Source organism: Tachysurus vachellii, chromosome 11 (assembly GCF_030014155.1).
Source record: "Tachysurus vachellii isolate PV-2020 chromosome 11, HZAU_Pvac_v1, whole genome shotgun sequence".
Taxonomy (NCBI): Eukaryota; Metazoa; Chordata; class Actinopteri; order Siluriformes; family Bagridae; genus Tachysurus; species Tachysurus vachellii.
Window position 1 is genome coordinate 13,421,618 of NC_083470.1, and position 23,364 is coordinate 13,444,981.

At 36.8% G+C, this 23,364-nt stretch overlaps 1 protein-coding gene across 3 annotated transcripts in view; it reads right to left on the reverse strand.

Moving 5' to 3' along the window:
- grid2 (glutamate receptor, ionotropic, delta 2) overlaps window positions 1–23,364 on the reverse strand; it is a 411,138-nt gene that overhangs the window by 361,282 nt on the left and 26,492 nt on the right. For all 3 annotated transcript variants that reach the window (XR_009649218.1, XM_060882146.1, XM_060882147.1), the window contains exon 2: window positions 2,567–2,722. Coding sequence is in view for 2 of the 3 variants with exons in the window: in XM_060882146.1 (XP_060738129.1) it covers window positions 2,567–2,722 (156 nt within the window). In the remaining variant the exon portion in view is untranslated. The remainder of the gene's footprint in view (window positions 1–2,566; window positions 2,723–23,364) is intronic.

The window sequence follows — 23,364 nt, forward strand, 5'->3', positions numbered from 1 at the left end:
AAATATGTTCTCTTCAGTGTTTCCATGCAGACTCAGCCACTTCTAGTTTTTCTAAAGAGTAGTAATATAATACTGGAGTGGGCTAGCATTAAAGAGCTGGTCCAAGGATAATCAAATCCTCTTTGAATAAAGAGTATACTCGCAAGTCATGTGGGCAGGATGGCAGGAGTCAGAGCTGGTGGACCTCAGGGTGGGTTTGCAGTAATTTGGTTAGTAGAAGAAAAGAAAATAACAGACCAGAATATTTAGGATAGTATAGCAACATATGAAAATCCTATTTAAAATGCATTATTAGTAGTCTGGCAGCGCTAACTAGTGCAGCATAAAATCAAGCCTACCTCCTCAGGCAAGTATATAAGTATATAAAGGTCATGGATCATGGGTGTTTGATGGACTGAGATGGTATTGCTGTAAATAGTATATTAGCATCATTTTCGATAACCATTTACATAAAAATATGAAAGTTAATTCCTACACAGTGTTAATTTAAACGACTTCTGATTGCTGGTTTGAGAAGAACGGAGTCATCTAGAAAGATGTAGAAAAGGGTAAGAAAAGGGTAAGAAAAGTGAAATGGAGATCTCTTTCGAATCACCGTAGAGATCAAAGCAGCATAAAATCCACTACATCAATGTGTTTAGCCAGTAAGCAGCTATAGATACCGCTGACATTTTCAGGAGTTCAGGATTCTATCAGAACTACCAGAAAGGCAATACTCTGCAAAGAGGTGTGAGTATTAACACTCTGCTTAATGAGGCAGTCTAGCTCCAAGGCTGCTGCATTCAGGTTAAAATAATAATAATAATAATAATAATAATAATAATAATAATAATAATAATAATAATAATAATAATAAATTTAAATAAATACGCTTCTGTAACACTGACAATCGAGAATGGAAATCTAAGGACAGGTTTGGAGTTACACAACCCGGCACTTAGGAAATGGTCTAAATTCAGAGAAATGCAAAATCAAGCCAACTACAGCAGATAAAGGAAAAATAAAAGAAGCACTTTAAAAGCACCAGACAAGGTTTAAGCAGTGTGATCAGTGTGTAATGCTAAGAGACTATAACAAAGATGGCTTTGGTTTGTAGGTCAGTATTCAGGAGACTTAAAGCTCTGGGTGCAAGCAATCCTATCAGAAATCTAGCATAAAATAACACCTTTAAGATTTCCAGAATTGTGTCACAATATTTTGTATTTCCATGATTTGGTTATAATAGAGTTTTTTTGTGTGGGTGGACATGAGTGATAGGTAAATATATGAACCTGAAACTGCTCTCGTCTTGCATGACTCAACAAAAGAACATGATTTTTTTTTTTTTGATTAATGAAAAAAGAACCCATGTTAAATCTGCTGTATTCAGGCTTCATGTTTTTTTCCCCAGTGTGATATGCTAATACACAGTCATGCTGCACAGTGAGCTAATAGTAGACTAAACTAAAATGTTGCACTGAATATTTCCTGTAAGTTACAAATTGAATGAAAGAAAGAATATTATTCAGGAATAACACATTAACAGTGATCATTTGAACAGTCAATTTGTTCTTTCAATAGTGCTTAATCTCTAGCTTAACTCGTTATGCTTTGCTAAACAGCTTTATCACTACAACTTCCTTCAAATTCTGACTCTGGATCATACATAATGTAATTGTGTAAGACCAGTATGTAAGTGTAAGACCAGTGTCAGCTTTTGACAGCTTTATAACAAACCAAACTACCTGAACTTTGTTAAGTAACCAGAGGAAGTACAGATACAAAGGGAAAGCAGCTAGCCTATGCAGGACTATTAACTGTAAAAAGAGAAAATACATAAAATAAAAAAACATAGCAGTATTGTGCTCAGGCTCCATCCGGTAACTATCCCTGGAGCACTTGGTGTGAGATGGAACAGAATACCAATCTATTACAGGGCATAATGCACAAATACATTCACATATCCACTCACACTTATCAGCAATTTGCCGTAGCCAATCCACCTGATAATCAATTAAACACACATACACAAAGTATAACTGCACTGTCTGTGTCTACTTGCAAAGTATTCTCCTGATGCTCAAGGTTAAGAACATGTCTTATTTTGTTCCATCGTCCTTGTCCACAGCATCTGCCAAACAGTTCAATGTGTATAAAGTGAAGTGTTCAGAAACTGAAGGAGTGCACACATATCAGTGAAGAATTTGAAAAGTATATCCAGGGCTCATGTAATCCATGCACTTTTAAATCATTTAATGTGCAATCTGCCTGTCCGTTTTCTGAGTGTACTTTGAATTTTATAGACTGATTTTAAATACCCAAATATTTGCAATTAATTGCTGTGATGAAAGATAATTGGTGATGATTGTTCTGTTGATCATGGGAGCTAAAGCGTGTTTACCCCACTGCATTCCGTCATTAAGGCCTTGTAAAAAACAAAAACAACAACTTTTGAGTTACTCATTTCTATTTGCAGTACAAAGACAGTTTATTCCGTTCCTCCTCATTTTAGTTTTGACACTTTGCCTCTGGTTAGCAGTTCAGGGCCAAAGCAATCAGAAGGAAGTGTATCTGAGCGAAAACCTACCTTCCTGCACTGCCTGGAAGGGGTTGTTCCCATCCACAAACTCCACAGAGAAGGTGATTTTCTCTGTCTCAAGGATCTCGTTGTTGAGGTTGAGGTCGGCCACCGCCATGCGGAACACCTCGTCATCCTTTTTGGCAGACTCATCAAATATGGCCCCTGGAAATTAAGTAAAAGCATGAAATAAGTAAAAGTAATAATAGTAAAGTAGAAATAAAAGTATCAATATGGTAACATGTCTGAACAAATGAAATAATCCTCATTTAACAACTGACACAAAAAAAAGGGTTTGCATGCATCTGCCTTTGTGCAAGTGTGTTTATTATTTTGGTGTTCTAAAGGAAAAAAATGGGCTGAATAAAAGAGCTATTAGGTCAGCATAATGGTTATAACACCTTTTACACAATTTACAGAAACAAGTTAGATTTACGGTGAGGTGTATACGAAGTACTGCTTAGCTGCTGTAATTATCCAAGCCGTGGTAAGTATGTGAGTTTGAGTGTGTGTATGAGGGTCTGTGATGTCTACTAGCAAATCTCTGCTCACTGCTGTTAAGCTCAGGAATAAGAGAAGAAGATATGTACACATACAGGCATGGTATTTAAAAATCAAAGGTTTTATTCCATCTATACTCCAGCAGTTTGTCACATCATATTCGTATACATTTATAGTTGCGTTAAATGGTAATGGGAAAACAAATTGGTGCCTGTTATCATGTCATACTATCTGTAAACAGGCATTCACTCATCAGCCTCACTCTATATTTGTTTTTAAATCTCTATTTTGTCTTTCATGTCATAGAAAAATTACAAAGACTTCTGCCCAAAAGACTTTCCAGTTTCCAGTTTCCAGTTTCTGCTTCCACTTTCCAGTTGCTGCTTTACCCAGACTGTTACAGTACTCACATTGGAGATTCAGGGCATATCCCAGGGACAATTTAGAGAATTCCAATCTGAAGCCTTTAGCCTAATATACATTACAGCAGAGTGCAATTTTCGAAGTAGAGACAGTTAAGGGCCTTGCTCAAGTTTCAGTTTGAACCCTGACCTTCCAATCAATAAGCCAGAGCCTTAATTACTTGAGCTACCACTACCTAGAAAAGGAAACCAGAGTACATAGAGGAAACCCACAAGGCATACAGTAGGGAGCCCATGCAAACTTCACACACACAGGGCAGAAGCAGGAAACAAACCCCCAACCACAGAGGTGCGAGTCATACATACTAACCACTAACCCATCATGATGGATGGATGAATGGATGGTTGAAAGGATAGAAAACAAGCCATAGAATCCTTATCATAAAGGTAAGCAGAAAGAAAAACAAGCTTCATGTCTTAATCTACAAGACAAACTTATGTACCAAAGACATCTGCCAAATGAAAGCCTGTGATCAGTGTGGTGATTCTTAAGTACAGTCACTACAGTCACTGTTCACAGAGGTTGAGAAAGCTGAAAGAACTTTCAGAAGACAGTTCTCCCTCCATGCTGCCATAAAGACACATACTTTTTTTTTTAAATCCTCCGCAAAACATCATACAAACATCTTTCTCATCTGTTGCTGAGTTGCCATAGAAACACAGCTCAATGTGGAGGTTTCAAAAATGTACACTGAAGATGCAGCTCACCCTTAGCAGCACTTGCGTCACCTAGAAACTGAAATAAAACAATCAGAATTTAAATCTAAGCTCTAATTAGAAGATCTAGAATAAAAATCCCTTCCAGTGGCATTGTTTCTTTTGTGAACATTTACAGTAAATATGACTGAATGTACATTACCCTGTAATCGATAGACATGAGTGCACAGTACAGTATGAAATATGTCTTTAAGTTGAATCTATTTATGCTGTGAAAATGAAGTATTAGTTTATGAATAAATACTTTTCAGGTGGGTCCATGTATATGTTCCATCTGTATCCTTTTCTGGCTTGGTTCCAGACAGGTTTTGGCTCCAGGTCCAGCCTCATTACAGTCTGTTCTATTGATAAGTCAGCCTTGTATGTTTACTGAAGTATAAGCTGAATAGCTAGTGAAGATATGCTGAATAATGGATCAGTGGTCCTCTAGTCTTGTTTTCCAGTTCCCATGTCCTCAGCCTGCCTGCCTGTCTGTCTGTCTGTCTCTCTGTCTGTGTGACTCTGAAACATTTACTTTTGTTCATCTTGTTTGATGGATCATGACCACAATTTTTGCATAAACCATAAAAGAGTCTCCTTATACAGTACATCTTACTGCCTCTGCCTCTGGAAGCATATGTTAACTTTCCCCCTCCCTACCACCCCTGGATTTAAGGGAGAGCAGACTGGCTGGAAGAAATTGCCAGATGACCAAAGTAATTGGAAATAGAAAAAATAGAGTAGGTTACTATATATTCTCCTGGCTAGAGCTGTGGTTAAAGGAACTAGACAGTACCAACATGCTTCCCAGTTGTGCATTTGTAGCAGAAAATATGCAACAGAAAACATGGTAGTTTGATTCTGAGCAAGTCTTATACAAGTCTAAACCCTATTTTACTTTCCAATGGCATACGGAAATTAATCTATTTCATATGTCCTCAGAAAGTGTTAGTCACCGAAAGATTGGTCAACTAAGATCCTAATCTGCTAATGGGTTTGAAGAGACTCAGGCACAAATATATCACAATGTAGATTACAACCAAATCCTTGCCCTCGTCTTTTCAATACCTGCACCATTGCCTCCTGCTTCCTCTTTGCCCACCTCAGTTCTCTTCCCATTTGTGTCTCCTGAGAGACACAGAATTAAGCAGTCTGACCTCTGCCTTCGATAGGTCTAGGAGTCAAACAGCTGTTACCAAGAGCTACATGAAAGGCAAAGGGAAAATCGCCAAGGTTAAAAGGATATGCAAATGCAGTTTTTAACCAAAAATCTATATTCCCTTTCCTCTATTAATTCAAGTGGTTGCCTGTTCCTTAAAATGTGCACTTCATGGTCTCACACCTAAGTATCTGTACCTTGAACAAGCCTGTGTCTTGAAGACATGACAATGATCTCTTGGCTTGTCTTTTGGGTGATCTTCTATGTGTTCCCGCAAGACTTATATTATCATATTTTTCACATGGCTTATGTGAATTGAATGTTAATGTGACACATTCTTGGCAACCAAGGAACAAGTAGGGCCCCAAACCCTCTAACTATGAAATGAAAACTTTTATCATACTGGCTGCCAAAATGCAGACTCCTCTATTTTATCCTTCAAATACCTCATACAGTACATTAAACTTATATCTTATCTCTGCATCACTTTACTTCCTGTTTAATCGTTTTTTTAATTTGTTATTATTATTATTATTGTTATTATTATTATTGTTATTATTATTAAAAAATATAAATATTCATGGTAATCTCCTGTTATAAAGTACAGTAGTACTTGTATCTTGAGATGTTTTTTTGGTGTTTCACTTTAAGTAAGGCCGAGCTATAACAAAACTAGGAAAGTAGGTAGGCAAAGTTCAAAGCCTTTAGTCTTTTAGATTTTATGTGATATATTCTGTATGTGTTTGGACCCTGATCAAACTAGAGCATTTCTACATGCCTTGAACTATGCATATTAATATCATCCAGCTTCTTTTAATATGGTGTTCTTGATTCCACTATCACCTGAAGGTGGGCTCCCATCCAGGATATGACAGACCGTGTGTGTGTGTGTGTGTGTTTGTGTGTGTGTGTGTGTTTGTGTGTTTGTGTGTTTGTGTGTGTGTGTGTGTGTGTGTGTGAATGAGCAGCTGTGAATGCTGATTTACAAGCTGCTGTTGTCCTGCTCCAAAAAGCTTGTGTGGCTGCAGCTCTTGGGCAATTGGATTGTGAAGGAAAAGGCAAACGTCAACACATAAATCAGAGATCAGCATTATAGAATATCTGGCCATATCCGACATGTCAAGGACAAGTGCACCATAACTGTAACCTGACCACTTGTGTGATTTTAATTCAGAGTTGTAAATGTGGCCCGGAATGTCTGAGCATGTCTTGTGACTTTCTAACAAAACTTAAAACTCAAAACTCATGGTGTGACATTCAGAGACAGATGTACACAAGTGAGGAGGCAAAATGCAAAACACAGCATGATGGGCATGGTGGGCGGTATGTGTGCTTGTAATGTCTCTGACATTAGCATTCAATTTACAAAAGCTGCAGCTAATCGTGCAAACAGCACCTGGGACCTTCTGCTAAAAGCACTCTGCATGAGGTGCAGGGTTTTAATTCTTTTTAAATGTCCTTCCGCTAATGTCACAACAAGTAAACAATGTGAAGGGCTTTGATATGGCTGTCATGCCATTAGGATACAATGATAATGATAATATATATATATATACAGAAGTTGTGTACAGAATAATCTATGTCAGATAAAAGTTTATTACACTTATCACCTATGGCATCTACAATACAAAATTAGCTTGATGCAAAACCAGATGAAATCAACTAAAATATGCGTCATCTACACTGTTAAATTCTTAGTGTGACAGATACTGTTGCTCAAAAATTACACTGTCGCAGGCAGTTTCACAGAAATGAAAGCATTGTGCAGGAGGTTTTTGTTCGTCTTTCCTTTCTCACATAAGAATAGTAATCAGGTGACTGCTAAATCAGAACCATTGGATAATTTTCTGTACTGAGAGTTAAAATAAGATATAAAGTATAAAGCAAATATTCTGTCAGCAAATTTTTCAAAGCCTGTGCTTCTGTCAAGCTGTTTTGATACATACAGAAAATATGTGCTAAAAGGTCTTTTACATCTGACCCAGAGTGTACAAAATGATGCATATCCCACCATAATAATGATAAATCCATAGCAAACATTTCAGAAGCCATGTTAAGTTGCAATTTACAAAAAAAAAACTATAGCACTATGGTGCTATTTTGTGGCCATAAAAAAACAGAAAGCAGAGCAAGAGATCTGGTTTGACATGTCAAATCAAATATGTGCATCAGTCAGACAGACAAATGCAAGAATAAAGAGAGAAGAAGATCCATTGGCTTTGATTCCATTGGCTATGGAATATTTTACAATGCATTTCTACATTTCACCAGCCAAAGTTTCTACACCTATGCCTACATGTCAGTTATTGCAGCTAGTTACATTATACAGTTAAGCCATTAAAAGGAATAATGAGAATTGAGGAGAAGCAGAAGAAGCTGTCAGCCTTCAATGCATCATGAAGCAATGGGAATATAACACTAATCTGAGTGTAGAGACTCTGTAGCTCATTCAACTTCAGTAACCGATTTATCTCAGTCAGGATCATAGTGGATCCAAAGCATATGCCAGGAATAATCTGAAGATGGGTCAAGAGCCCATCGCAAGTCAATGTGCACACACTTAGATGCACTCATTCAAACCTAAAGGCAATTTATTGTAAGTAATCAACCTACCGTCCAGTTTTTAGAGGTTGGAGAAAACCAGAGAACCTGAATGAAACCTGAAGCAACATGTAAAATGCCGTAGTTCATTTTGTAAATTCCCTTAAACTCTTCCTGCTAGGTGACAACTGCTGCTAATGTGTCGCGTGTGAATGTGTGCATGTGCACTGAGGTATATGAGCCACATAACAATACACAAAACAATGTCTCTCCAGATGCCCAAATATCCTTTATTTATCAACTTGGCAATATCAAGCTTGACAATCTCCAAAGAGCATATCAGGACACTGTCGGCCACCAACACTGTCATCTCTGAAGTATGAGTAGCTGTGAGCTCATACTGTGGCCTGCAGTCATGATGATGGCAGCATGGTAATGAATTAGTTGGTGCTGGCATCAGGTTCCTACTGAATCCTGCACTCAGATTTACAGCCACGGGGATGCATCTCTCTCAGGGGGATGTGTTGTGCACGCTGATGCCACAGAAACAGGACTGGATTAATAAGGCCGCTGGGCTGGGGAGCGTAGTAATGGACTGATATAATGTGATATAAAAACAGCAACACCAGGCAGAGTTTATCACACTGCCACTGGCCCGCCACGCACAGTCAGCCATTAATAACTCAGTTTTTGCTTTGCAGCCACACAAAACCATGTCTTCTCCTGCCAGCATGAAAACAAGGAATTTAAGCTGAAGAATTGATTTGACTGTGAGATGTGTGGGATGTTCCTAAAATCAAAATGCTGGAGATTGGTTATTTGGCAAATTTGTATAAAAATTCAATAAATAGATATCAAAAATGGCAAGACTAAAATATAAATCAAAATATAAAATATAAATATAAATATAAACAAATATAAATAAATATAAAACTTAAAGAAGCTTAATAGAAAATGGCAGGTATGAAAGAACTGTGTCTGAGACTGGGTCTACCAATGTAGATCTTGTCTTGCAGTTTGTGAGAGGAACAGGAAGTATTTTTCAATGCTTGATGGAAGCATACACAGAAGGATGTGATAAATCACAGCTACTTGTCAATGATTAACATAATAACATAATCATCTTATGATTAAATGACGGTTTATGCACAAGTGTAATAATTAATTGATGCATCATTGTCATTATGTAAACCGTATTCTCCTGCAACACCTTGAACTGAGTTAGTAACTAAGCAACACAATGCTTATCAACAGCACTTGCTGTCTTACTGTGCTGGTCCATTGGCATTCAAGTAGGAGACTCGCACAAATATTAAAGGGCTTAAATAGCTGCATAGCATTGTCTCATTGACAGTGCAGAGACTTGCTGCATAATATCCACCCTGAGACTTTTTTCCCTTTTTTAATAAATCCCCAAAGACATAATCCCTGCCATGAGAATCAGGATGCGTTCCTTCGATCCATCTGGCTTCAAACACTACTACACGTTATTATATTATTACAATATAAATTAATTTCTGTTCATTGTACGTGCATTGAGCTACTCTAGATTCTGCTCCATATTTCACATCACAGTCCTTTCCTGCAGCAATCTCTGCTTCTGATATTTAATCAAACCCAGCTTAAAGGGACCAGAGTCCTTTGGCATCATTAAAAGACAGCCACAACACTGATGCCTAACCACCAAGGCAAGAGGGAGATAAAGACCCAGAGGGTCGCAGAAGGAGTGACATCTCTCCATAGGGCAGAGGAATTATCAGTACCACTCAGCCTGGCTCCTGCCTGCTCTCAGCTCGCACTCTGGTTGTGTGCTTGCCAGTACTGCTTTAACTGGTTGATAAAGCTGACTTATATGGCATTATTTAATGCTCAGGAGTCCACTGGCTGTTTTAATGTCCACACAGTAGAGCCATATCATGGCAGTCTTTTGTTACATTATGTGTTTTGTGAGACTTTTACGACCAGAATTGTTCTTTTACCCTTAGACTCTAATGAACTGCAACACCAAGCACGTATTCTAGTGGAATCCATGTACAGACTACAAAGCTATCTTCCTAGATTTATAGTAATTTGCTCACTGCAGATCTTAAACGTGTTGTAAATGAGGTGTGCAATGAGTGCTACTGCTTAAATCAGAACCAAGGTTCGTTTTCTCTGAAATCCTCTCAGACGCCATGAAAGACTTTCATTACTGCACAATCAGGCACAGACTGTGACAATGGACACGTAGATGCACTATTATCATTATTGCCATATCAAAGAACAGGCAACCGGCTATTAACCCGAGCCAGCAAAAAACCAATAGAACCAATGAGAGAGCCAAAGTAATAACACATTTTTGAAGACAGTTTTTCTGAAGACAATAGCTAGTCATCTTTCCTAGCACTGTGGGTCAGCGTGAAAAGATGTTAATGGCTTATCAGCTGTCAATATTCCTATATTTAGTAAGTGCATTTTGCTACTTCAAGGGGTAGAAATAGGATTTAGCTCACTCAACATTGATGCATGAGGGATCTCAGCATGGCCTTTGTAATGAAGGTTAGCAGAAGATGAGAGGAGAGAAGAGAAGACAAGAGATGAGAGAAGGGGTACAGGAACTGTGACTGTAAAACAAGCTGAGAAAAAGACACAGCTTAGGAAAGACCGCTATTTTAAAGCATATTGAGCACAATGTGAACATGGCTTAAAAGAGATCTGTAAAGAATTAACTTGCCATGGGATTCGACTTTAAGCCTCATGGCAGGCGTTCTGGCTCTGGGAGTGCCGATGTGTATTATATCCAATATTTATGCCACAAAGAGCCCTGGTGATGGCAAGAACATGTTTCAAGTGAGCCAAGCCACCCAGAGCAGTTTGACCTTCCGCTGTTGGCCAATCTGTGCGTGCGTGTGTGTGTGTGTGTGTGTGTGTGTGTGTAAAAAGCAGAAATGTTTGGAAGTACAGCCTGACTTACAGCCATACTGGTTCATTTAAAACAGAGAGAGTCAGCATAAACGTGCCTGTTGTTTTATTCATCACTGCAGCACATTTGGGTGGCCTGGAGGATGAGAAAAGGAATAGACAGGGAAGTAAGGAGAGGCATGTACCAAGATGAAAACAAGATAAAAAACCACCCCCTCCACCAACCCCCACAAATAATCTCATAGTTTAACAGCGTTAATTAACACTCACATTGTAAGCACTCTGGTGCAGAGGTCAGACTTCACGCGGATAAGAAAAGTGCTTATGTTGTACGAAGACCAAATTTAAATGATCTAACTGCACTGAAAATAAAGTCAGGGGTAATAAAAGCAATGTGTAGTCCAATAAAGTGAGTACAGTGCACACAATGCTCTCTACAGTGACAATACTGGTTTCCGTTGTGAGGCAGATGGTTATAGAAGGCCACTTAATTTAACTGCATACCCAAGTGCACATATGGACTTAATAATTATCAGTAGAACACTGAACACTGATGAAGTGAATAGGTTTGTCCAGAGCAGTTCCACCAACTTTAAGTCATACAGCATCAAATATCAGCCAGCTTAACCCTGTTTCCTCTTCCTTTAAACTGCATTTCACAAGCAATCAACACATATGTTTAAACTGGGATTTAGATGCCAATCTAAAATGTAATATTTCATTGAATAAGAAATCTTGAGCATAAGTATCTTCCTGGTTAATTCAGGTGTTAAAACAGCCTTTAAAATGTTGACATTTAAAGCTGTTTTTTTTTTCTCCAAAAACCATAAACTGCAAAACTTATGAACAGAGCAAAAAGCCAAACATATCTGGGAACACAAACGTGAAAGAAAATTATGACAGCAGATCCGGTTGCACAAATGCATATAATAAAACGAATGAAACAGAAAGAACTGATTTTTATCAAAATGCACTACACTCTTATAATTGTATGATTTTCTACAATAAAGCAGGTGTTTGTTGCGAGCGCAGCTGTCACAGAGTGGATTCAGTTGTCTGCTGTTTAAATTAACTAGAAAACAATGCATAAATGTAATAAATTATTTACTGGTTTATTTATTTTCCTTGTGCCTTTTGGTGCATAGTAAAAAATAAGTGTCACTGATGTGAAAAAAGCAGGAATTTGGCTGATGTTTGTAGGTCTGGGATGAATATTAGTTTTTCTACATAATATAACTGATGCCTGCTGTTTTATATATATATATATATATGTAGATGTTGCTCTGCAGTTAACAACAATTGAAGAGATTTTTACAGTAAGATGTTTAGTGTTTAGGGATGATCGACAGCTCTGTATTCATAATGCGTCAAACTGTGCTGTCTGTAAGCAGCACTTGAATGACAAATGTGTGTATTATGTTTAAGACTAAACCTGGCATGCCATACTTTAAAAGCGTTCATCTGTGTGTTTATGTTAGATTGAATGCTGATGATGAATAAAAATACAGTTGTTGTCATACAGTAAGGATGCAGTGTACCTTGTGTTTTTTGTGTAGGATGTGATTTGTGCCTTTGTGTGTATGTGCAATATATGCGCATTTAACAGATCCTGCTGGTTCAGATTTGTGTCAGTTTCCTGCCTTTCAATAATGGCGCATACACAAGCGACATAAGTAATTACTCCCCTTTGTGGAGATCATCCGCCTGTCAAATATGAGCAATTGAGTGTGTTTAAATGAGTGCTTTCGTTTCTGTTTGGCGATATCTTCTGTAGCCAAGCAGTAATGAAAAGAAATTTGAACCTCTCTTATGTGCAAATCATGACTGATTACGTGGCCAGTTAGTTCCATTCAAGTCCTTTTATGTCCTGCCAGACAATAATGATACTTCTAACAATAATAAAAGTGATTATTCTTATTATTATTATTATTATTATTATTATTGTTATTATTATTGTTATTAGTAGTAGTAGTATTATTGTATTTATTATTATTATCATTATTATTATTATAATTATTATTATTATTATTAGTAGTAGTAGTAGTAGTAGTAGTAGTAGTAGTATTAGTATTATTATTATGTGACAATTACTCTCACACATTCTGGAGATCAAGTGAAATATTAAAATTAATCACTTTATAAAGAAAAGAAAAATGGCCCATCCACTCATCTGCTTGTGTAGTGCTCATGTTCTGCTCTCCAACAATCTTTATCCTTATTGATTTTTTTTTCTTTGTGTAAACATGCATAAATGTTTTATACTTTCTTAGCAGGAGAGTTTGTTGTGACATTTGAATTACAGTAAAGATTATTAATTATGACTATAACTAAGATTATTATTAGAAATATTTCTACAGTAAAGGTATTTGTGTTATGAATGAAGGTGAACCTGACCATCACCATCACACCATCACAATGCTGTATTTGTACTTGTTGATCATCACATTCCATATTTAGTCCATCTTTTCTGGTATAATAACCTCCACTCATCGGGAAAGAAATTCCACCTGATTTTGGACCGTGACTGTGGGGATTTCTGCTCATTTATGCACAAGAGAATGAGTGAGGTCAGGCACTGATGTTGTGTGAAGACACCTGATAAGCAGCCAGTGTTCCAATTAATCCACAAGTGTTACATGGGGTTGAGGTCAGAGAGACTTGAGCTTTTCCACACCCTGTCCTTGGCAAACTATGTCTTCATGGAGCTTCCTTTGTGCACACGGGCATTGTCATGCTGGAGAAAAGTTGGGCCATGAGCAACTGCACTGCTTACAGCATACAAAGACATCGTAGACAGCCGTGTTCATGAGTCTGTGGAATACGATTGGAATTGTCAGATTTCTTTATTAAAATTATCTTTATTAAAATATGCTGACCATACTTTCACTTTTTGGGTTCTAAATTTTGAAGAGCGTAATTTACCCAGTAGTTTAGGCTTCACATAGGGAGTAATGCTGCTCCCTAAACAGAGTAAATTCAATCAACGGCTCCATTAGATGTAGGAAAAGCTATAAAAGAAAATCAAACATTTAATTTAGAAAAGTAAAAGTTTGGGAAAGAACTGCACATCTATTGCTGGTTTATTTGTAATCGTCACAATGTCTCTTTCCTTAACACTTCTTCTTTTGGCTAAATGTCCATCTTTGTATTTATTCTTCCATCCCTCAGCAAAAAAATAATAAAACACAGCACTACACAACACAGATAGATTCATTCTGGTGAGAGAGAGTTAACAGCTTCTGCTGAAATGATGGGGATGTCGGGGGTTATGATTAGCATAACAAAAGTCAAGCATTTACATAAGCACACTAGGCTTCTGTGTGAATCTTTTTCCGTATACAGAAGCAACAAAAAAAATGTGCTGTGGCAACGATGTGGCTGTGCCTACATACAATTTATTTATATTTTTTGCTGTGTTCAATAAGAAAAGCATATTCCAACCGTATAATAAACAACTGAAATCAGAACGCGTTGTGCTTTTTATAACAAGTAAAGCCTCAGTTACTGTAGACAGAAAGCAATCCTTATATCCTTATGGTTTTGCCACATGCTCTCCAAAGCAAAAGCTATCAGAAACTTAAAGATCGTTTCATTAATATTTGTATAAGGTGCGTGAAATGTGTAATGTGTGAGTAAACGCGCTGTGTGTTCAGTAATGTTCCTTGTAGTATTGCGTTTCAGTAAATGATATGTAGGCTGATTGCCAGTTGTGAGCCTTTTTTTAGGAGTAGTTTTTTTTACCAACATGATCCCCAACATTTTCGACACTGAGCTTGGTTTATTTTATTTTTTGATGATTATTTAAGAGTTTTGATTGGTTCTTTCTGTTAGTTTCTATGGATTCTAGCCATTTTTTATAGAGGACACAAACGTATTGTGACTTCAGATTGAACTCATAAAATTTTTGATTTCCACACAGGAAAGTGTCGGCAATGTCGATACGCTCGTCACTCCAATGGCTATGAAATACTGTTGCTAGGCAACTGGAGAATATACAGTAAATTATAAACTAGCTTTTTAGGGACAACCAATTTAGCCAGCAAGCAAGTTAAGTCTTTACACAAGCAGCGGAAATAAGAGAAAATGAGAAATGAGAACCCGTGTCAGGGATTTGGTATAAAAGTGTTGGTACATTACAAAGAAAACACAGCAAAAGACTAAAATTGCATTGTAATTATTGTAAGCATCAGCTACAAATTCAGTGGGCTACTACCTATAAACATCAACAGTGAATTATTTGCACACTTAAAGAAGAAGAAGAAGAAGAGTACCTAACCCGAGACTTTCTCCTAACTATGGATGCTTGCTTGAGTGAGCCGTCTATAATTAAAACACATTAAAGTCTCTTGCTCCTTGGCTATATGTCAAATTCGAAACCCTTATAAAAACCTAAGCTGGACAAAAACTTTTTATCCTGTGCAAAATTGTTTACTTTTCTTGGTCAAAGAAAAAACACTGTAATCTGTTTTAATGGCTGTACAGGATTAATGTTACAGTATTCGTCTCTATTATCCTGCCACTTTATAATCAGTGTGATTTTGCACATCATGCTGGCCTTTGTTTCATTACGCCTGATGTACCGTATTTCACCTTCATCACTATCATTATTTAGAAAAGGTTGGTCTGGTGATCGCTCATGCCTTTCCTTTCTGTGAGTTTACAGTACAGCCGATTAGCCGTCTCAGGATTATTGGATACAAATGTGCTTCAGGTAAATATTGATCTTTTTACTAATTTTTAATCACTCAAGGAAAGAGATTACAAACATATAAATTAAGCATTGAAATGTTGTTTTATTTAAATTGTCAAGATATAATTCTCTTACAAAGTGTATGTAATGCTTTAATTTTTGTTCATATATTTAGGATATAAATGGCATTATTAAATAGTATTATTTATACAATATATTAAAATATGAATAGTATATTATTTACAAATAATAACTGAATCTAACTATTTTCTATTTGTTACTTTTGGTATTTACAGTACATTTTTGTATTGTAATGCATTATGTACAATTACTAATTTATATTCAGTTCAACATTATATAAAGAGCTGTTTGATATGATTCCTTGCCTGAGGCAACAGCTATAAGGAAAAAGTCCTTGAGATGATATGAGGAAGAAACCTTGAGAGGAAACAGACTAAAAAGGGAACTCATCCTAATTTCAGTGACACCAGAGAGTGTGATTATAAATAATGTCCTTTCTATAACTCTGTATAATCAAATGGATGGTGTGTGGATTCAGATATATAGTTGAGGCCATAGGTTTGCATACATCTGTCAGAATCTGCTAAAAGTTATTATTATTATTATTATTATTATTATTATTATTATTATTATTATTATTATTATTATTATTAAATAAGAGAGATAAAAATTTAATTTTGCTTTTAATTTAATTCAGTCCTGAATAAACTATTTCACATAATAGATGTTTCCATATTTTCCACAAGACACAAAAATAACAGAATTTTTGATGATCAGTGTAAATTTGTTCACATTTTATGTTTAGGGAAACATGTAAATATTTTATGTAGCTTCTGAAGGGCAGTACTAAAGGAAAAAAATAACTAAGATTACACAACAATGTACACCGATCATCCAGTTAAAAAGTTTACATCCCCTGGCTCTTAATGGATTAGATTTCTTTCTCGAGAATCAGTGAATGCGCTTTGTGTAATAATTGTGTACTAGTTCTTACGTTGTCCTCAGAGTGGAAAGATGGATCTCAAAATCATATAGCCTCTACTGGCCAGGGTCAGATAATGCTGGAAAAGCAATAAATGTGCAGGATTTTTCTGAAGTTGAACTGATCAGGAGAAGCAAGTGACTCAAAGTTTTACTCTGTAAAACTTTAGAAAAGGTTGTGTCTGTTAAAGGTTGTGTCTTCCTACAGGAGAACAATATGTTTGAAGCATTTCAGTCAGGTTTCAGACCCCATCATAGCACAGAAACTGCACTTGTTAAAGTTACAAATGACTTGTTCTTAGCATGTCACTATTAGTTCTACTTGACCTTACTGCTGCATTCTACACTATAGAACACAACATTCTCCTAGATCACTTACAAAATTACTCAGGTATTCAGGGGCAGGCTGTAAGTTGGTTTTGATCCTACATGTCTGATCGATTCTATTTTGCAGAATTAAATGGTGAATCATCCAGTTTATTGCTAGTTAATTATGGGGTCCCTCAAGGATCAGTTCTAGGACCGCTGTTTTTCTCAATAAACATGCTTCCCTTAGGGAACATCATTATAAAGCATGGGATTAGTTCCCATTGTTATGCTCACGATACCCAGTTATATATCTTGTCAAAAACAAATGAATTAGCTAAATGTATATTGTCTAAATTAACTGAGTGCATTAAAGAGATAAAAGATCAGATGACCTGAAATTTTCCGTTTGTAAACTCTGATAAGACAGAAATACTACTTATTGGTCAGAAATTCAGTACACAGAAGCTCTCACACTTCAACTTCCATTTAGAGGGATCTACTGTAACTACCAGCTCAACAATGAAAGACCTGCATTTTATTTCAACAGCAACTTGTCTTTTTGAAAATCATATAGCCTACAAAAACTGCCTTCTTCCACCTTAGAAATAAGAAACATCCTATCTTTATCTACTGCTGAGAAGCTAGTTCATGTATTCATAACCTCTAGACTGGAAATTGTAATGCATTATTATTATTATTATTATTATTATATGTAATGCAAGGCTCTTAATGGTTTAGCTCCAATTTATCTAACTAGTCTTCTAACATGTTACAATCCTTCGTGCTCTCTGAGATCATAAAACTCAGGACGTCTGGTAGTTCCCAGAATATTAAAGTCTACTAAAGGTGGTAAGGCGTTTTTGTATTTAGTTCCCAAACTTCCTGATAGTGTTCGGGCTCAGAAACACTTTCCCAGTTTAATGTAGGTTTAAAAACGTATCTCTTTAGTCAGGCATACACATAATACATCCAATAATCTTGTGCTCTAATACATATCACCAAATGCACATTATCATCTATAGTGCTTGCTAATATTATGAACAGCAGCTACGCTAATTCCTCGCCACTGCTTCTCCCTTTCCACCCATCTCGAGGCATCCAGAAATTTTACCAGCTCTGACTGTCTTTTGTGCCATGAAGATTTTTGACCTTTACTGAGATGAGTCCGACTCTGTGAGGATCCTGAGACATCTAGAGATTTACCTGCTCCAGTTGGACTTGAGAAGTATTCGGACATACTAAGAGGAGATGCCAACTCCATGTGGTCTTTGAGGACAACAACCTTCTCATCAAGGAAGCGTATTCAAAGGGGAACCCATTATCATTTGGGTGACACTGGAGGTGTGAAAATATGTAGTCTGACAAATCAGACTGTACACCATCACAAATCAGACTGTATATTTTTACACCTCCAGTGTCACCAAAACGATGATAGGTTCCGCCTTTGAATCTGGTTCCTCTCAAGGATTCTTCCTTTACCATCCAATGGAGTTTTTAATTGCCACTGCTGCCTGAGTCACATAAATACATTATAAATACATTAGAATTAGAATTTGAATTTAGAACTGTTTCATTTGTTTAAATTGAGTTATTTTGTTTTGTGGACACTACAGTATGTAAACATTTGTTATGTGAAATAGTTTATTCAGGGCAGAACGGAATAAAAAATAAATAAATGTGATATTTATCATTTCTCTCTCATTTTTATAGAATGAGTAGAATTTTGTCCAAAAGGCTTGGAAACATCTGTCTGCTGAATGTTGGCAATGTGTTCGAACAAGGAGTCTTTCATGAGCTAATCAGAAGAGATAGTTACTTTCATGCATCACTATTAGAAATCACTTTCTTTTTTTTCTTACTCCAGTTGTCACTCCTCGTGTTTTTGTATCATAACTGAATTTCCACCACAACACCTGACCTTAACACACATATATTGGCCTTCCATAAAGGTTCCATAAATAAATGGTGGATGGATTGGAACACCAGCTTCATGTCATGTCAGTAATGTTCATTAAAGTTGAAGTAAAGTTTTTTTTTAATTATGAAAAACACCTCTCACTCGTACTCGCAAACGAATCCGCATGGCTTCCGGGCAGGACTCAAAATGACATATTAACGTCCTATTATCTAATGAGCCTTAATCTGTCATCCCATTAAAAGAAATTGTACATAAATCTGCTAAAGGATCCCAGAAAAACACAGTGTCTGAGTTATTAGGTTTTTATGAAAAGCACTGTGTTACTTCAGCACACAACCATGTGCTGTTGCTCTGTTCTGCTTTTCTTATTCAGCAGCCGGTTAAATGTGGACCAAAGCGCAGTTGAGAAGCCTCAGCTGTTTTCCTCAGCACAATTATACATTTAAAGTACCATCTGTCTAAGAACAATTACTTTGATTGTTACTTTGTTTGTTTTTGTGTATATTTTCCTGGAAAAATGAGCAACACCTTGCAAGAACTGAAATCATTAAATTTTCCGCAGGGAAACGCAAAGAAACCGAGAGAAAAGTCAAACGAATCCTACAAAAGAACAAAAAAAAAATCTGGAGCTCCTGCCAACTCTCCAGATAACAAATATGAGCACAATTTATTTACTGATCACTCATTTGCCAGTGGTGTATAAACTGGGTCACTTAAAAAAGGTGAACAGCAGGAGCGATGCGGAGAACAAAACATAAAAAGGCAGCAGTTTTCAAACCTGCAAGTACAAATAAGCTAACAGATCTGACTGGGCTTGAAACACCTGAGGGGAATTTAAACCGCATTGAAGTGTCAGGCAGAATTTCTCAGAATGGCCTAACACCGAACTCAGCCGCAACAGATAACATGAAAGAGTGCTGTATGTGGTGAAATTCCTTTCCACTCCACATTTTAAGCACCACACATTTTCATCTTCACATGCGTTCTCAGATACATGTACATTTGCTAGAAATTGGTTATTCAAACCTGAAATTCAGCAATTAATCTGAGATCTGAATCTAATCTGATTCCACGTAGCGTGCTGAACTGAAATACAGTGCTGATATATCGCAGCCTGATCTCACTGTGTGAAGGGAGATAAAAATAAGACTGGAGGATTTTTTTTGTATTCCTCAGAAAGCAGAATCTACCCAAGCACGTTTGGAGTTGAGCTCCTGGCTATGAGAAGGTGGATAAACCAACTGAATATAAGGTCTCTCAGCTTTTTGCTGCGTTGATAGAATACCACTCAAAATGTCTCTTCAAAATGGTGTCAGCCTGCCACCTTTCAGCAGTCACTGCTACTGGATCCTATTTTAAGCTTAACAAAGCACCTATATGATTATCTGTGAAAAACGCTGCAGATTACCGTGGGAATCCTCTGCCCCCTGTGGCCGCTGCACTTGCTGCTGATTAAAAAATATAAATATTCGAAATACAACGTGCAACATGAAAGATATAGTTTAATGCCCTCGTGGAGCATTTTGGATTGGATGTCTTCGTTCAGGGGACAGGTGATAAAATATGAGAAGGGACAAATGATAGGGACTCTCAAGGGTGTCTATGAATATCCCGCTTAATATCTGGCAGGAGCTGTGCTCTCCCCACTTGAGAATTCTCCAGTCAGTACAGTTTTTTTTTTTTTTGCCAGCTGAAATGCACCCAACTCAAATGACCTGTCAAGGCATAATGAGGTCCCTGTACCAATGTGACATTATAAATAATGAACTAATTCTCATCATCCAGGAAAAAAGCGCTTAGACAAGAGCAAGCTGGATTTTGATGTCCCTATAGAGCTGTGACTTTGCAACATCCTGCTCACTTCTGCTACACCAAATGCTCAAGAGAAGCTTTTACAGCCTTCGCAGGCATGAGGGAGACTATGGTGTTGTAACCCACTTGTTAAAACTTAATCATTTAAAGAAGCTAATTTATTTTATCCCACTGCTCCTGTGACCCAGATAGGGGAATTTAAATAGGGATTTAAAATGAAGGGGGCACGTTAATTGGAACAGATTCCCCTCAATTATTAACATCTTGCACAGAATGCTCACGTGAGTGCTAAATTTATTACACTGTACATCTCTTGTCCTACTCAAAGTTCCAGGGAGGTCTTAAATCAAGTCCTAGCTTCATGATTAGGAAAGTACAAAACTGTATCCTGATTGCCAAAGCACAAACATGGATCCTCCAAACTGAAGACCGCTACAGCAGCACACTTCTAAAAGGGACCCCAATGCTGAGCTTGTCTTCAAGCATCCAGTAACCTATGTGAACTTACTGCCTTGTGTAGATTTTTACAACCCCAAGGGGTTATATTTGTATTTAGACACATCTTGCAAAAAGGAATAAACAGTACAATTTTATCTTATTACACAGATATATTGAAATGATTAACATGGGTTTTAGATACATGTATGTTTCTTTTAGGGACTTTAGCCAACTACAACTGATTGGCCAAACATCAAGTATTCAGTCTGCCCAGTTTGCCATCACATTGATATTAAAATATCTTCTGGTTCTTTGACATTAATGACACAGAAAAGTACATAATTCTAACAAGTTGAGCTCCAGCACTATAATTTGACAGAAACTTTGCATAACATAATGGTATTAATAATGATGTAATACAGTTTCACACTGCTTTAATGGTGAAATGTTCTTATATGGAATGTAAATACTGTCTTTACTAAAAAAAGTGTTCACAGAATTTAAATGAAAGTATTTACCTATAAATCAGCATAAAACTGTATTATATAATCATTATTATCGAGTATATGTCAGGCTATGATTTCCATCAAATAAAATATAATAAAATGTGTCTGGCACCTTGGTTGGTAGGTTTGAAGTTTATGAGCATAGCTGGCAAACAAATCCAAACCACAATCAGCATCGTGAATGGAAGACAATACAGGAAAAAGTCAGGAGATCAGCAATCAGTAAAGGAAGCGCTAACTGGAGGATCAGAACAGAGAACAGAAAGGAGTCGGTAGCACCAGGTAGGCAAAACACTGCACAATACTTCACACTGAAACAAGGGTTTAAACACATACAAAGTGATGAAAGTGCAACCTGAAAAATGTCTGAGTAATGAAGACACATAAGGGAGATAACAAATATCAAGACATGGGAGGAGACAAGACAAGTATAAGACAAAGTGAACTCATACCTCTGCAAGCTGTTCTTGGTACGGCGAGGAAATGCCTGACACAAGAGTTTCATTTCAGTGTAAGGCAGGTTTTTTTAAACAATTAATATGAATTGTTCCAAAACGTCTAATGTAACACACGGTTATGAGTTTTTACAAAACCTCCAACGTAACACAACCCTCTAAGACAGCTTTATTTCTTTTTAAAAACTTCTATTAAATGATTATATTTCTGTTGTTATACCAATGTTATTTAACGGAATATTACTGCGTATTGTGCTTGATCTGACATGATTTAATCATTTCAATCAACCTGTCAACCTTCAGTCACAGCTACCTGAACAGGAACAACATATCCAATTAAATGTTTTGATTAAATCTTTAATTTAAATACTAACCTCAAGCGATGAGTGAGTAAAAAATAATGACTGAGATGGCATCTCCTTAAACTGTTTTCAGTTTACATTTACATTTACACTACTGAAGAAAGTGCTGGTTTGTATATTATTAAAATACTGTATTGAGTGACAGTGAATTCAGAGCCTCGTCCTGGAACACTGGTATGAGGTAGGAATACACACTGGATGGGACGCCGCTTGTGGCTTAAGTGGATAAGAGTCTGGGTTGTTGATCAGAGGATCAGGGTTGAAGCTGCCACTGTTGGGCCCTTGAGTAAAGCCCTTAACCCTCTCTGCTCCAGGGGCTCTGTACCGACCCTGCACTCTGACCCCAACCTCCAAAGTTGGGATATGCAAAGAAAGACTTTCACTGTGCTGTAAAGTGACAAAAATAAATAAGCAAATAAAGAAATAAAAGTCTTTATCTATAAGATGTGGTATTTAGTAAATAGTGAGCACGGCTTGTGAAACTGGTGCGGTTACAGTACTTTATTGCTACTACTGTACTAATCCTTAAATTGTGTAAATAAAATGCATTCTGGATTTTTATTCATATTTTATCCCTTCGTGCTTTATTACTTATGGCCTTCCTTAGAAGAATTTTTTTTTTACATAATAGGATACAGCTCCTATAATTATTATTATTATCATTATATATATAACAGCACCAACCATTCACAATAAAATATAGTGCTATTAACACCAATTTTGTATTGTTTTAATATGAATTCAGGCCATGCTCTGCATAATAGAGTGTATTATTCCATTCTACGCTGAATCTGGCTTGCTATTTGACCCATAATCATAGTTTAACTGCTGATATTTTACCACAGTTTTTTTTTCTACACCACTTAGTGCTTAAATGTGCCTGAAATGTGTTTAGGAGTGTTGCTTATGTGATGCCACTTGAACTCATAAGGCTTGCATAATAAACACACTGACTTTACTCTATAAAAGGTACATTGAACATGTAGGTCAAATGTATTTTTACAAAAGTTCATAGGATTTTTACAATGTACACCGACCATCCAGTTAAAAATTTTACATCCCCTGGCTCTTAATGGATTAGATTTCTTTCTCCAG